Here is a 14245-nt window from a genome sequence, read left to right as displayed (position 1 = left end):
GGCGGCTGCCAGGGCGGGCGGAGTCGGAAGCACGACAGCACGGGGCGCTGGGGCGGCGCTGGCGGCGGCGGGAGGAGCTCGGCGCTCGGCACTCGGCACTCGGCACAGCGTTAGGGTCGCGGCGCAGCGACGGAGCCGGGCAGCGCCGCCGGCCCCGCAGCAGCAGCAGCAGCAGCAGCAGGAGGAGCCGGAGCCGCCCCCCACCGAGAGCCGGGAGCCGCTGCTCCGGGCGGCCGATGAGCGCCGGGCTGCGTCGCCGCTGCCGCCGCTCCGCGGGTGAATGAACCTGTCCCGGACGGCGACAGCGGCTTCGCCTCGGGCTGCGGCACCAGCCTTCCCCAGGACAAAATGGACGGGTTCGCCGGGAGCCTGGGTGAGCGGCTACGGGCAGCGCGGAGCGGAGGGCGGGACGGAACGGCACGGGAGGGACGGGGCGAGCCTGGCTCCGGGCGGCAGCCCGCCCTCCTGTCGTGGGGCCGCGGACCGGGGACGCGCACCTGCGGCCGGGCCGGGAGCCGCCGAGGGCAGCGCCGGGCTGCTGGCAGCGCCAGCGGGAGCTGGAGCCGGGGGAGACGCGGAGCTGAGCGCGCAACGCCACCCGCTCTGCGGCGGGAGGGGAGGGAAGCGAGTCGGGAGGGAGGGAGAGAGAGAGAGGGAGGGGATGCCAGCGCGAAATCTGGTCAGCTTCAAACCATCTGTTGCGAGAGCTCCGGCTGCACTTGCCTCCTTTGTTCTTTCCTCGCCGTGGGCTTGCTCTTCCCCGGAGTTACTTACTTGGGCTTGTCTGGCTCGTTCTGTTTAATGCCATTTTAATTTTGCTCCGGGTGCGGAGGGACCCCGGACGGCCAGAGCCCGGCGAGACGGCTTCGTTCCCTCTGCTCCCGGGCCGGGCCGGCTCCTGGGCCGCCTTCTCGGGGCACCGCTCTGCTTGGAGCGCGGGGGAACAGCCCCTGCCCGGAGCTCGGCGTGCTGCGCTGCGCCCAAACCCGAAACATCTATCGCTCATCCGCCTCAGTGCACCCGGAGAGCTGACAGCCTGTGCTCTTTTCGGTTTTGCTAAGACGAAGGCAAATTTTCACCACGTAGTTTAGGAGAAATCTTCCAGCAGCCCTTTCTGAATGTTTCAGAGGATAACTCGTATATAGCGTGAAGCCGTCCTAGTTGAAAGTATGACCTGACCTGGTTATTTCTGTATGTAAGAACTGTAGAGTGCGTGCATCCTAATTTGTTTTCGGTGGCACAGCTCTGCCTATTTGGTTTGCAGGACACCGAGCAATGCGCTGTCTACCTGCAGCCCTTCTGTGCCTGCCCCAGTGCTGCTGCACCCGCTGCACCACTCAGCCCCCCTCCATTTTTGGCAGGAGAATAAATCTGCCCCTCTAAAAATGACACGAAGTTAATTTTACAGCACTTGGGTGAAATCTATAATAATAGGGAATAGTTCTCGATTTTCTGGAAAAGCTGACTCGTTTCAATAGTGCTGAGTGTGATCCCAACCTTTAAGGTTTCTGAAATGTCTGCTCCCACGTTTTGGGCACCTGTCCAAACCAAACTGGTGCACCATAATGAACAGTGCACTTCTTTAAAATATACTTTTTTTTGTTTGTTTTTCTTTTCTTACTTTTTAATAAACCTTGGCTCTTGGCCTGATCCACTCTCCTTGCCCAAGTAACTTTTCTGATTATTTCATATCTCCCGATCAAAAAGCAACACGGGGAAGAATTGCGAGTGTTCTATTCTCATTTTTCACCGGGAAAATTGTGCCCGTGGGTGACGTATGCAAATATACCTTGCTTAATATTTATGAACCTCTTTACCCAGTGGTGGAATTGATCACCATATCAAAGAGCACCCGTGTGCCTTTAGCTTGGGGACTACTGCCCCCCATGAGATCCTTATTCAGAAATAACTGTTGGAAGCGGCGGGGGGGCATGGGGGGGTAAAGACCCCAACACTGATTTTGAAATAATGGAGCACTGTTTTCCTGCTTGGAGGCTGCTTTCAGAGCAGCGACTCAGTCAGTGTTGTGCATGGAGGCAATGCCCGCTTGGGGCATCCTGCTCCCTTTACTGAGGGAGGCTCCATCTGGACCTTTAATTTGTTTCACTGTTTGGTCAGGCAGGCTCTGTGATTTTATTAGAATTTAATGAGGATTAAGCTCAGCTCGGTCTTTTAAAGTATATTTCATGATATTGTTAGTTGGCCTTTGAGTTTGCTTCTGGAGTAAGCATCAATGCATGTTGTTTGCAGGATGTCGGCTGGGAGAGCACGTCCAAAGTTTCAGGCTCCAAAATACAGAGCTCTGTGTGCCCCCATGCTCCCAGGTTCAGCTGTGCTGCCTGCTTGGTGTTTTGTCATCACTTCTTGTTTGCTGCTGGTGGTAACAAGCGTGTAACGTGCACAAAGTTGTTTGGAGACTTTTTTTTTAAACATCTCTAATTAAAATCTAATGGCTTGAATTTAATCAACTGTCCGCTAAGCGCCTTTAGGAAGGCCATAAATTAATGTAATTTGGGGTGAAACGTAAAAATTAATTGCCATTATTGTTGGCAAAACTGTGCTATCTCTGTATGTGCATGCTTTACCAGTCAAGCGAGCTTATTAGGAAGCAAGCTGTCTTTTTAATGCCTCCTGTCATCATCTGGAAGGCAAAATGTTATTACAGATTGTGCCCTCCAGCACAGGCAGAAATACCTTTTTGCATGTCTCCTGCAGTCTAAAATACTTCACGCAGCTGTTTTCTTTTGGCTTCCATACTGAAACTTTTATGAGAATAAAGAGATGAAAGAAACCATTTCATATGTAATTTAAAAAATTGTTGTAGTTGTTGATTTAGGATGTGCTTGTGTAGCAATGTGTCAAGAGTGGAGACACCCACTTACTGTAAAGAGTAAAAATAAATAAATAAAATTGGGCATTATTAGTTCAGTTCCACACCTGAAATAAGTTTTGGCTTGCTCTTTTGATAAAACACTAAGTTATTTCACATTTATTGGGCCTTGAGTGCATTTTCACTACTGCTACTAGCAAAGCAGTTACTGAATCCCATTTGTTAGGTCAGGTCTGGCGCAACTCACATCTAAGTGTTTCTAACAGAGCACTCACTGGGAGCTCAATGAATTGAGGGCTTGGTGAATTCTGGCTGTCCATTTTTTCAGATACACCCCTTGAGGTGAGGGAATGTGCTTCTGAATAGGAGCAAGAGATCCAGGGACTCAGACAGGGCTCTTGGGCTTGTGCCTCGTGCCCTTGCCAAGACACAGGCACAGCATGGTGGCTGGTAAGGGTCTGCCAAGTTCTTTTGCTTTGGGGTCCTGATCAAAGCAACCCAGGGGCATCATCTTCATGGGAAAGAAAGCATTATTAGTCCCACCAACAGAAGAAGACCGTGAGGTTTTGGCAAACAAAGTCAGTGTGAGAAATAGTACAACTGAGGCAACCAGCAAATGTTGCCTTGTTTTTACCATCTCTCTTTTTCATGGTGCAGACAGTTGCCTCGATCTCTTCCACTGTCATGCTCCTACCAGAACTGGTGGCCCAGCAGAAGGCTGTAAGACTGCATTGTTGGCAAAACAGTTGGTCATCTAACTTCAATTTTCACATTCCATCCAATATTATAGTCTATAGTCAATTCTTGCCTTCCTGCTTTCCCATGTGTTATAGGAGTTTGTCCATAAGTTGGCTTGTTAGAGGGTTGGAGAGGTTTGCCAGCCCTTATGTTGGCTTTACTGTATTGTGAACCTGCTGAAGTATGGAGAGGGATGCTTTTCTTGGGCCTAAATCTTAACTTTCTGGGACTGATACCTTCTTTGGAGCAACAAATCATAGAACTGTAGAATGGTTTGGGTTAGAAGAGACCTTTAAGACTATCCAGTTGTACCCCCTGCCCTAGACAGGGCTACCCCAGGCCCCATCCAACCTGGTCTTGAGTGCCTCCAGAGATGGGGCACCCAGAGCTTCTCTGGGCAGCTGTGCCACTGCCTCACTGCCCTCTGAGTAAAGGGCATTTCTTCATCACATCTGATGTAAATCTTCCTACTTTTATTTTAAAACTGCGCCCCTTTGTCCTGCCACTGTCTTTCTTCCAGTGCCTCTTGCTGGAAGGTCTGAATACAAAGCATTTGCCACTGTGTTACTTCTCTGGGTCAATTCTCAAGCCGTCCATGTAATACCCCTCTTATTTCTGCAAGATTTCTGGCTATGGTACAAGATCCTTTAAATCCCACTAGATTTAGACTCACAAAGGGTAAGTCGTGGGATGTTCCCCGATGGACAGTTTTCTGCTGTGCTTAGCTGTTGCATTGTTTTCTGTTCTGAGAAAGCTTCAGCTTGTTGAGCTCTGTAACAATAACCAATTGTAACTAAAGATGTGGAAGCCTTCATAAGATGCTTTTAAAAAGAGCACGTCTGTTTCCAAGTTTGTCACCAGAATGATAACAACGCGGCATGAAGAGCGTTATAGGACTGTCTCCAGCAATGAGGTCTGTGGGAGAACAGTAACTTATAAAAATAAACAAAGAGCTCGCAACTTACAAACTGTAACCATTGGTTCTGTGCGGGAGGCTGGGAAGCTTAGAAATCACTCCTCTCCTGAAGTTTCAGGCAAAGTAATTAAGAATTAAAGGAGAAAAAAATGTGGTTCAGTTTATGCCTTTTTTTTTTTTTTTTTTTTTTTTTTTTTTTTTCCTTCCCCCAGAGGAAGAGAAAACAGAAAAGAGTAGTAATGGCTAAGGGGGGTGGCTTTGCTCTTCTGTTGGTGCTACAAGAGGGGAAGCTGGAGAAATGAAATGAAAAAGAGGTTTTCCATATCACGCAGTATCTGCATACTGTTTTTGTCACTGTATGTACTGCTTTTAACTGCAGTACATCTTATCGCAGGAGTGGCATGTAGGTCAGATTCATTTATTTTTTAATTCTCAATTTGCATTAAAGTTTGTTTTAAAGTTGTTGGAAAACACGTCTGTAGCTGTTATCTTGGATAACTACTGAGACTTGTGAGAATGTGCTCCTCCTCTGGATATGGAAAGCCTGTGGTTCCTGTTGAGGCTCTGGCATTGCAAAAGCTCCTTCAGCCCTACAGTGAGAGAGGGAGAGAGACTGGCTGCAGCAGGTTGGAGGGTTTGTCATTTATGTGGGCTAGTTTTGTTTTCTAATGGATGCCCTTTTAGGCTGCAGACAATGAGCTCAACTTGATTCACTGGGCTGTGCTCCTGGGACTGCTGTGTGCTATTGTCAGTGTGCTAGCTCTCTGAGAAACAAAACTTTTGGCAGGACATCGATCTGTCCTGCCTGAGAAGGATGGCTGTGACTGGTACCAGGGTGTGAGGGTGGCCAGGAGGACATTGCTTGCTGTGGGAACTCTCTGCTGGCTCCTCTTGCTGCATGGGCAGCACACAGCAGCCCTGCTTCTCGTTGCCAGCAGAACAAAGAAACCATAAACCTCAAATGCAGGAGAATCTGTGAGAGTTTCTCTCTCCCTGCTGTAGAAAGGCTCTTAATGCCTGGGATGCAGGGGATAATTTTGGCCTTAACACTGTGTACTTCACACTCTCTGAATATTTCTAATACAGACAGCACAGTTATTTGGTAGAATTTTCTCTTGCCAGAAAAACCTCCTCTGAAAGGATTTTTTTTTTTCCTGTTTGTCACTCCCTGCATTGTGATGTCTGCAATTATTGAGGTTTATTATTTTTTTCCCTTTTAGATCCTTGCTAAATCTAATCCTTAATGAGGTAATCTTTAGGTCAAGAATGTTGTTCCTGTTTTACCCACACATGATGTAATAGAGTAATTAATTTTGTAACACATAGTGTGTATGATGACAGTACAGGTCTGTGCTGTTGCTGCTGTTGACTGTTTCTGCTAGGGAGATTGTTCTGTTCAACAGATCAGAATCACCTGATTAACAGCTTTTCATGAGTTTCACTAACTTCCTTTTCAAGAAATCTTCCTACATTGCTCCTGAGCTCAGGTGGAGCCTCTGCTTGCTTTGTTTCACCTCTCTGTAAATAAACATGCTGAGTTTAAAGAGGAGTTGTTACTCATTTTTGCTTCACCAGGTTGATGAAACTGATGCAGAACTTTGGTGTTATGGGAATTGCTTTCGTGACGAGCTCAATGAGGGACACCTGTAAGCCCCGTGGGTGATATGTGGGCTCCTCTGAGAGTTTGCAGGCATCTTTGGGAATCGCACACATGCACTCTGATTTAGGGGCAGGCCTGCAGCCTAGGTTGGTAATTCAACCAGTGGCAGTGAGAGGGTGCTGCTGATGGAGGGCTGGGATATGAAGAGATGCCAGAGAGGTTAAGACTCTGAGTTTATGGCTAGATCTCAGAACAAGTGAAATGTTTTTCTCCTTTTTTTAAATTTTTTTATTTTTTAATCTTTCCCATTCCCCTATCGCTTCCTACTTTTTATTCACTTTTTACTTTTGATATTCTTTCTCTTCTTTTGGCTCCATATTTCAATTATTCATGGGATGTTCAGTGATGGTACGTAGCAATGTGCTTCCCAAGTTTTATGCCTTAAGACTTCTTACTTGAATGGGTGAGGTGCGTTTTCTTAACTGTTTTTTTTTTTCTTTTTTTTCTGCTGTGTGTCTCAGTGGATTGCCCTTTCTGCTCATCCTCAATGGCTTCAGCCCAACTTGTTCGCTAAATATGGCTGTGTCTTGATGTTTTTTTAACTGCTCTCCTGGTTTTTAGTGTCTGTTCTACTTTGTAAGATATTGATTTTTCGTTTGTAACAACAACAACTTTGTTTTTTCTAGTAAGCACTGGAGAATCCATTTGCCTTCTTTGTGGTGTCTTCTGCTTGATTGTGTGGTCTTGCAGTCTTTAGGCAAGATGCTTTAGTGAGTGCAAATCTGACCTACTGTAGAAGTAGCCTTACTCTTTGTATTATATAAATTTTATTTAGCTATCTAGAGTAGCTTGTACGTGTGCATGACTCATATATGTACTAAAATTGTGATGGAAGGGGAAGAGATGAAGCAACATAGTTCTGCTGTATAAAAACTTACGGTATGTTTTAGAGAAGTTCATCTGCAAGAGCTGCTCCAAAAGTAATGCCTCCTACTTTATTATATTGGCTCACTACATTCAGAGGTGGATGCTGGTAGTATGACAGTAGAAGTTCAACCTTTCCACCAATATTCCATTACATTTTGTTGCCAGGTGACAGATGGCAGCAGAAGGGCAGTATGACACAATGGCATCTGACATGGAAGTTCACATAAAGCAAAGGTGTGTCGTTGAATTTCTCCCTGAGAAAAAGCTTGTTCCCACTGACATTCATTGAGGCTTGCTGAACTTTTATGGAGACCAAACACTGGATGTGGGCACAGAGGTGGTGGGACACAGCAGTGGTGACAACAACAGTGGGTCACCTTTGCTGGTGCAGATTGTTACAAGCACAGTGTGCAGGCTCTTGTTCATCTCTGGTGAATATGTATACCTAACAGTGACTATGCTGTAGAAGAGTGTTTTGAGCTGAGAATTTGCTCAAATAGTGCTATTGAGAATTTGCTCTATCAAATAGTGCTGTTGTGCTCTTTGTATCTGCTATAGTTTCCATGGAAGTAAATAGGCATCACATCTGGAACAACCCATGTACCTTTGATTTCAGGTGTTCTGTAAAATCAGGGAAAAACAGTCACTGTTGCCTGTTGTGTGATTCACTTGTATTTTACTGAAACCCAATTTCTAGCTTTGATGCAATATTCCAGAATGGAGCTGGTTCTCACTTGTCCTTCCAGTTTATCTGGGCTTATAAAGAAAAAAATAAATAGGTGGAAGGGACAAGAAGCCAAACTGTTTTAAGCTGAAATATATTTTAAACTTGTGTAAACAGTTTTAATGCATCAAGCTAAGTTGGCAGACTTTCATAATCCTCTGGGAAAATTGGGAGTTCAAAACCCAGTGGATAAATTGAAGTCACAAATGCTTTTAAGCCCAAGATTTGGCTCCCTAAAGGGATGCTGCAAATGAGTTAGGCCTAGAAATGTGGTTTAGCTAAAGCAAATGAAAATACGTTTTCATGAGAACTTTATGATTTTAAGGACAAAATATTTGGATTTCTTTGTTCTGAGCTGAGGACACAAAACCAAGAAATGGCTGTTCCCAAGAAAAGGTTGTATTTGCTGTCCAAACACAAGAGGTAATGATTTCACCATATTTTATGTTTTTAAATGAGTTTATGACATAAGAATAATAGAGGCTGTTTTAAAATGCAAAATTTCATTTAGCTGCTGAGTTGAGCAAATGTTCCCAAGCGTAATTGAATTAACAATGCCAAATATACATAAAATGAATGGCAGATTAGTTTGTTTACAGCTTATTGTATGTCACGTTGTTTCTCTCTTGGAGAACAAAAGAAAAAATGTTTCTTTTCCACGGGATTTTGAAGAGCTTTGCACCTACTGCAGTATAAAACAACAGCAGGAGGAGGGTGGGCTCCAGTTTGTTTCCTTCCCTCTCATTCACAGTCACAAGTAGACCATGCCATTTTCTCAAGAGGTTTCCTGTTGTGTACATTACGTGGGTCTGTAGTTAACTAGACCACTGAGTTTCACTGGCAAGTTGTGTTGAAAAGATGGCAGGAGACCAGTCAAAGGTTTATCTTGCAGATTGGGTTTTTGAGGATGGACATCACCTTAAAAACAAACAAACATATTTTCTAAGGTTATAATATACATCTGGCTTTTATAACAAGCTTTGGAGTGGCTTGGAATTATAGGTGTAGTCCCGTAGGACTACGAGATCTTTGACCAAGCTCTTTTCCAGGAGCAGGAGGTACTGGAAGTCTGACCACATGGAATGGAAAGAAATTGATGGATGTGTTATGGCATGGGGGTTTTATTGCTAGAATTTGGCTGAGAAGAAGTTCAGGATGCATTCCTACGAATGTGATCTTCGTTGCTTGTAGAGTTATGGAATCATTAAGATAGGAAAAGATAATCTGAAGATCATCTAGTACAACTGTCAACAAGTTGCCACCGTGCCCGTGTTTCTGAAGAGAGATGAGGAAGGAGAAACCTTCAAGGATAAGAACTGTACATGAAAATTTCTCAGTTGCAGGACTCACAGATGTAGCAATGCTCATGTCTAGATAATACCACTTCAGCTTTTTCAAACAAGAACTCAAACAAGAGGAAAGTTACAACTTTGTTTAGCAATGAAATGCTGTATTAAACTGCTGTAGCCTCCTGTTGCAGTGCATGCTATGCAAATATCATCAGAGATATCAAGCAGGAAATTAGTGGTTTGTGTGGTTGTAGTGCTTTCTTCCTAAACTCTAAACATGTCTGTTAAAATCATGAGTGAGACAATAATAACAAGCAGCCGAAATTCAGTGCATCTGTAAATTTTTATTTATTTATTGCCTGGAATGAACCTGAAAAAGTTCTGAGCCACTGAAACATCTCTGATAGGAGTGATAAGCCCAATTATGAGATCCCTTTTGTTTTTTATCTCTCATGCACTGGAGTTGGGAGGATTTCTGTGTTTCTGGCATTGAAAAGACATGACTTGCTGACATTGCTGTTCTCTAGGTTTTGTGGATTATTTTGTGTAACTCTTATTATATTTTCAATTACTTGTGACAACAGTATTTTTGAAAGGTGCTCGTTGGTTCAAGGATTGCCTGACATGGGAATGGCAACAGTAAGGCTCTGTCTGTTGTTGCAGTCAACCAAAAATTCTTGGTCTGAGTTATTATTAGAGGAGTTAATTAATAATTAAGGTGCATACGTAAGTTACTTTTGGAGGCAGATGTAGTGAAACAATTAGGAATGTGATTTCTTTTGAGCATATTTTTTCAGCTAAAGAACCAGAGTAATAAGACCATGTATTTAATTGGTGTATTCTTGATGTAAATGTGTTCTTTTTTTGTGTGTGATACATTAAAGTATGTTTGTTTGGTGAGATGCTGCTTCTGTTTGTTAATGTTCTTATTTCAGATTGTTTTAACTCATTTTAGTGGCCTAGATTTGCAGAATCTACTGTAGCTTGGGCAAACATTTAGTATGAAGCAAAGAAATACCTGAAATCTTACTCTGAGTTCTGTGCCTTTGCTTTCAAACTGAGCTTTGCTTTACCTGCATGTCGACAGATATCAAAGTGTGGTACATGCATATAACTTCAAGTTTTTGTTTGGAATGAAAGCCAGCTCAGGAGTTGCATGGTTTCTGTCTTCTGGCACTGTTCAGTTCAGCCACTTTCACTTGGATTCCAAAAAATGCATGTCTAACCAAACTATCATCTTGCAGCATGGGGAGGGGGAAGGTTTCATTAGGAGAAAGCTTAGAAAAGCATGTTTGTTCCAGGAAAAGCTTCCTGGAGGATTTGGTATGGAATATGAAGCAAAAGGAAAATAAGCAGGGAGCCCCACTACCCTTTCTGCTGCTTTCATGCTTATTTTCCTTTGGTTTATCATCTCATACCGGATTTCTCTTGCAGTTGATGTGGCTGAGAACACTGATTTAAGAAATGTTTGGTTAGAAGGAAAAGGAACTGCAAGAAGATAACTGTTGTTGCAGAAGTGATGGAGGAATGAAGTGGGCAGAATGTGCAGTGTTCCCAGCGGTGACGAGGCCAGATCCAGAAAGATAGAGTAATACAGCCATTAATACAGCTTCTAATGACTTCAGGTTCTGAATAACAGCATAATATTCTTTAATTCTATAACTAAAGCAGCATTTCCTGATTTCAGTAAGCTAATGGAATTAAGTTCTTTAGATTTATTTTTCTTTTCCCCTTGGAAAGTGGTTAGCCTTGCTTTGTACTTGTTGTTTTTGTTCTGCTTGATATGCAAAAGTGGTGGGGGATGGGAACCAATGCTAGAAACTACCACCAAACTCTACAAAAGTTCATGTCTTATTGTGAGTTGACTGGAAGCTATCACTCTGAGGTTCTTAGTGGCTCTGTTCCTCCCTAGAAGCAAGTGATTTAAGGAAAAATAATGTGATTAATTAGATTTTCTGTGCTAGCTGGTTTAAACGGAAAGAAAGTGGGTCTGAACTTATAATCAGCAGATTTATAGACTGATGTTTAAAGCAGCCTCAGCTAAGGACCGCAAGTTGTTGTAATGGCCGCAAGTTGTATCAGAGGAGGTTTAGGTTGGACATAAAGATCTTTTTCTCTCAGAGAGTGGTCAGGCACTGGAATGGCTGCCCAGGGAGGTGGTGGAGTCGCCGACCCTGACAGTGTTCAAGAGGTGTCTGGACAACGTGCTGTGTGATATGGTTTAGTGGTTGTGGTGGCAATGGTGATGAGGAGACGGTTGGACTAGATGATCTTATAGGTCATTTCCAACCTTGTGATTCTAAGGACTGGAAAAATGAAGCCAAAAAAGTAAAAAACAAACAAAAAAAAAACCCAGAAACCTCAGCAATTTTGTGATGTGAAAACACTAGTGAGAATTTACTTTAACTACAAAATTAATTCTAAAATAATTTTCATTTTTTACATATAGATGCCAAATCTGTACATAAAAGTTCTTACTTAAGTACTCTTGTAGAGGCAAGCTTTTATTTTCAGATGCATCGCATTGAAAGTGCCTATATTTAATGAATGTCAGTGAAACTATACCCAATAAGTTGCTTTAAGATTTCAGTGTAATAAGCACCTTATTTATTTTGTGAACTCTTTATTATTGTATATGGACATGGGAGTGAGAACTGATGCAGGGTAAAGAAGTTGAATATTCCAGTGTTTTTGTTTTTTTTTGCATCAATTATGTATTTAGATTTGCGGTATACAGAGTGTGTGGTAGAGGGAGGGGGGATAAACTGGGTAATGCAAGGGAAACCTCTCTTTGGTCTTCTGAGTGAGATGATTTAATACATTTAGACTTCAGTAGAGTTCTTGCAAACAATATGAGAATAGTTCTTGTTATGCTGCTGTATGACCATCAGTGATTGTAAGTCATGTAGCACTGTCATTGTGGTGTCACTGCGAATCTTGTTGATTTTTGGGCAACTTTTTTTTGAAGATGTCTCAGTGTATGACTCTACTTTTCACTCTTCTGTTGATGTACAGAATTGGCATCCAGCAGTAAACATTCTACTTAGAGTTCCACTTAAAAACATACTTACGGTATAAATCGTGTCTTTTGAGTGCGTGTGTGCTAGTTCAAAGATGTTCTGTATGGCATCAACATACTTGTTTCTGCTTTTCTAATTTTGTGTGTCCTTTCACAGTGAAATTGCCAATCCATTCATAAAATGATATGTCAGAGCTATGATCCCAGGCAGCGGTAGGAGTGTGAATTACAGCCTTGACAGGGGTGCAGGGCTGCAAATTCTAAAGGGTGCCACAATCGTTCTTCAGCACTGGAGGCCACAGCAGGTATTTTGGAACTCCTAGGGAGTGCTGAGGATGACAAACAAGAAAATGAAGGCTGCCTGTGGAGTCTGCTATGTATAAATATATTGCAAAGGTAACTTTGGTACAAAGGTATTCAAACTGGGGGCATCAGGTTGCCAGTTATTATGGATGTCTGATTGAAGTGTACTGCAGAATTGTTTCACTTGGGTTAAATTTCCTGGTGTGCATTGGAAAACACAGAAAATTGTGGCGTGTTTGGAGGAATCTTATGTTGTTTTACCATGGGATTAACTTGTCAGTGAGCTCCATATCACTGGATAGTAGTTAACTTGGCATCCTGTTTTCTAAACTATTATGATGGTGAAAAGTTGTTTGTTTGTTTTTAAATACCAAACACTGGAATTTGGAACTGCTTTTGGATCATTCATTTTGTATGTGTATCTACTACAAAAACATGGTTTTCTATGGTGGTTTTTTTCTATATGTCCTACTCCTTGCCATTAAAGGAATATGAAGTTGGGAGAGTGGTCAATTTGGATTCTAATAGCCAGGTGCTGAAGTCATAATCCCTGTCAATCAGGAGGATTGCAAGCCATTCGGTACTGTGTGGTAAGGTGTTGCAGAAGTTCTGCTTGTGGAGCTTGCAAGGTGTGCAAGTGTCAGACACTGCCTCTTGCTATGTGCCTGAACAGCTTAATGTATGCTTTACTCCTGATTTTCCTTCAATTCAAACATTTATGGCTTGCAAACTGTGCATTTGAAATTCTGTTTACACTTAAATCAATAAAATAAATAAGACATTACAGCTGTTTCAGTTGAAATTTTACCTGTTGTTTCCCTGCAGCTGAGGTTTGAAACCCAGATGAGACCTGACTTGCATGGTGTTGCTCCCCTCTTTTTTTCCTTCCAATCTCTAGTGATTTGAAACCTCCAGAGATAGAAGATGTGACCTAACGTTTGTGTGCTCTCTGAACATTGGTTCAATTATTGACCAGCTAAATAATAGAGGTGTATGAGTGTAGAGGTTCTTGCTAACATGCTTTTAATTATCTGCATTTACGTAATTATTATTTGCAGTAGAAATTTCAATTTCCTGTTCGTACAGCTAGAGCAGCTTTAGCAGTAAAAGAACTCAAAGCCATAACTCGGCTGCGGCTTTTGTGAATTAATGTCAGCATTCACTGTTCCATTTTTATAAACCATAAAGGGACTTTTGTTTTCCAAAACTATTGATAAAATGGCAAAAGGAATTTCAAGAAAGTGAAATTGGCAATAAAGCATACATAAGAGCATCTGCAGCATGTAGCATGTACTAGACTTATCAGTATGTGTGCATTTATACTTGATAGGGACATAGATATAGCTACCTTTCCACCTTCACTTAAAGATAAATTTAAACATATTTTCAGGATTATGATCATCTTATTCACTATAATGTTTGTTTTGCTTTTGTGAAGCTATAAGCTGACTCTGGAGTAGTATTTTTTTCCCTTTCTTTGTGCTATTGCTATTTGCAAGTCTTTTGCATTCAGTGTTGTACACATTAAAACTCAAATACTTCTCAAGTTAGAGTAATTAGCAGGTAAAAAAGTATATAAATCTTTACTAGGAAGAAGTCACTTGTTCAAGATGAACTACAATTTGGCAAACAGCTCTTGTGCCATCTTATGACCTTTGTGTAGGCATTTTAAGAGGAAAATTGGGTAAAACCTATGTCATATGAAGTCTCCTGTTCACCCTTAACTGCCCTGGGATATTATGGATATCAGCCTTGTGCTGTTGTACATTACATCTGTATCATTCTCTATGGAGTAAAGCTGTAGACATGAACTTTTCATGCTAGTGGTCATACTGAGTGTCATCAGCTTTGCTTGTGCACAGATGTGTCCCTTTCTGCAGCATGTATAGCATGTGTTGT

The 14245-nt window shown here is 42.5% G+C and overlaps 1 protein-coding gene across 5 annotated transcripts in view; it reads left to right on the top strand.

Moving 5' to 3' along the window:
* The first annotated feature begins 246 nt into the window (after positions 1 to 246).
* EML4 (EMAP like 4) overlaps positions 247 to 14245 on the top strand; it is a 149753-nt gene continuing 135754 nt past the window's right edge. For 3 of the 5 annotated variants that reach the window (XM_042829874.1, XM_042829866.1, XM_042829864.1), the window contains exon 1: positions 264 to 373. In XM_042829874.1, coding sequence (XP_042685808.1) covers positions 349 to 373 — 25 coding nt within the window. In that variant the 5' untranslated portion in view covers positions 264 to 348. Of the gene's footprint in view, positions 374 to 14245 lie in introns of all 5 variants that reach the window. The other 2 variants (XM_042829861.1, XM_042829853.1) reach the window with 1 other exon arrangement.

The sequence above is a fragment of the Centrocercus urophasianus genome, unplaced genomic scaffold (assembly GCF_019232065.1).
Source record: "Centrocercus urophasianus isolate 14NV4802_14NV808 unplaced genomic scaffold, USGS_Curo_1.0 seq_10, whole genome shotgun sequence".
In the NCBI taxonomy this organism is placed as follows: domain Eukaryota; kingdom Metazoa; phylum Chordata; class Aves; order Galliformes; family Phasianidae; genus Centrocercus; species Centrocercus urophasianus.
Note: the sequence above shows the minus strand (reverse complement) of the source record. Positions and strands in the feature narration are given on the sequence as shown.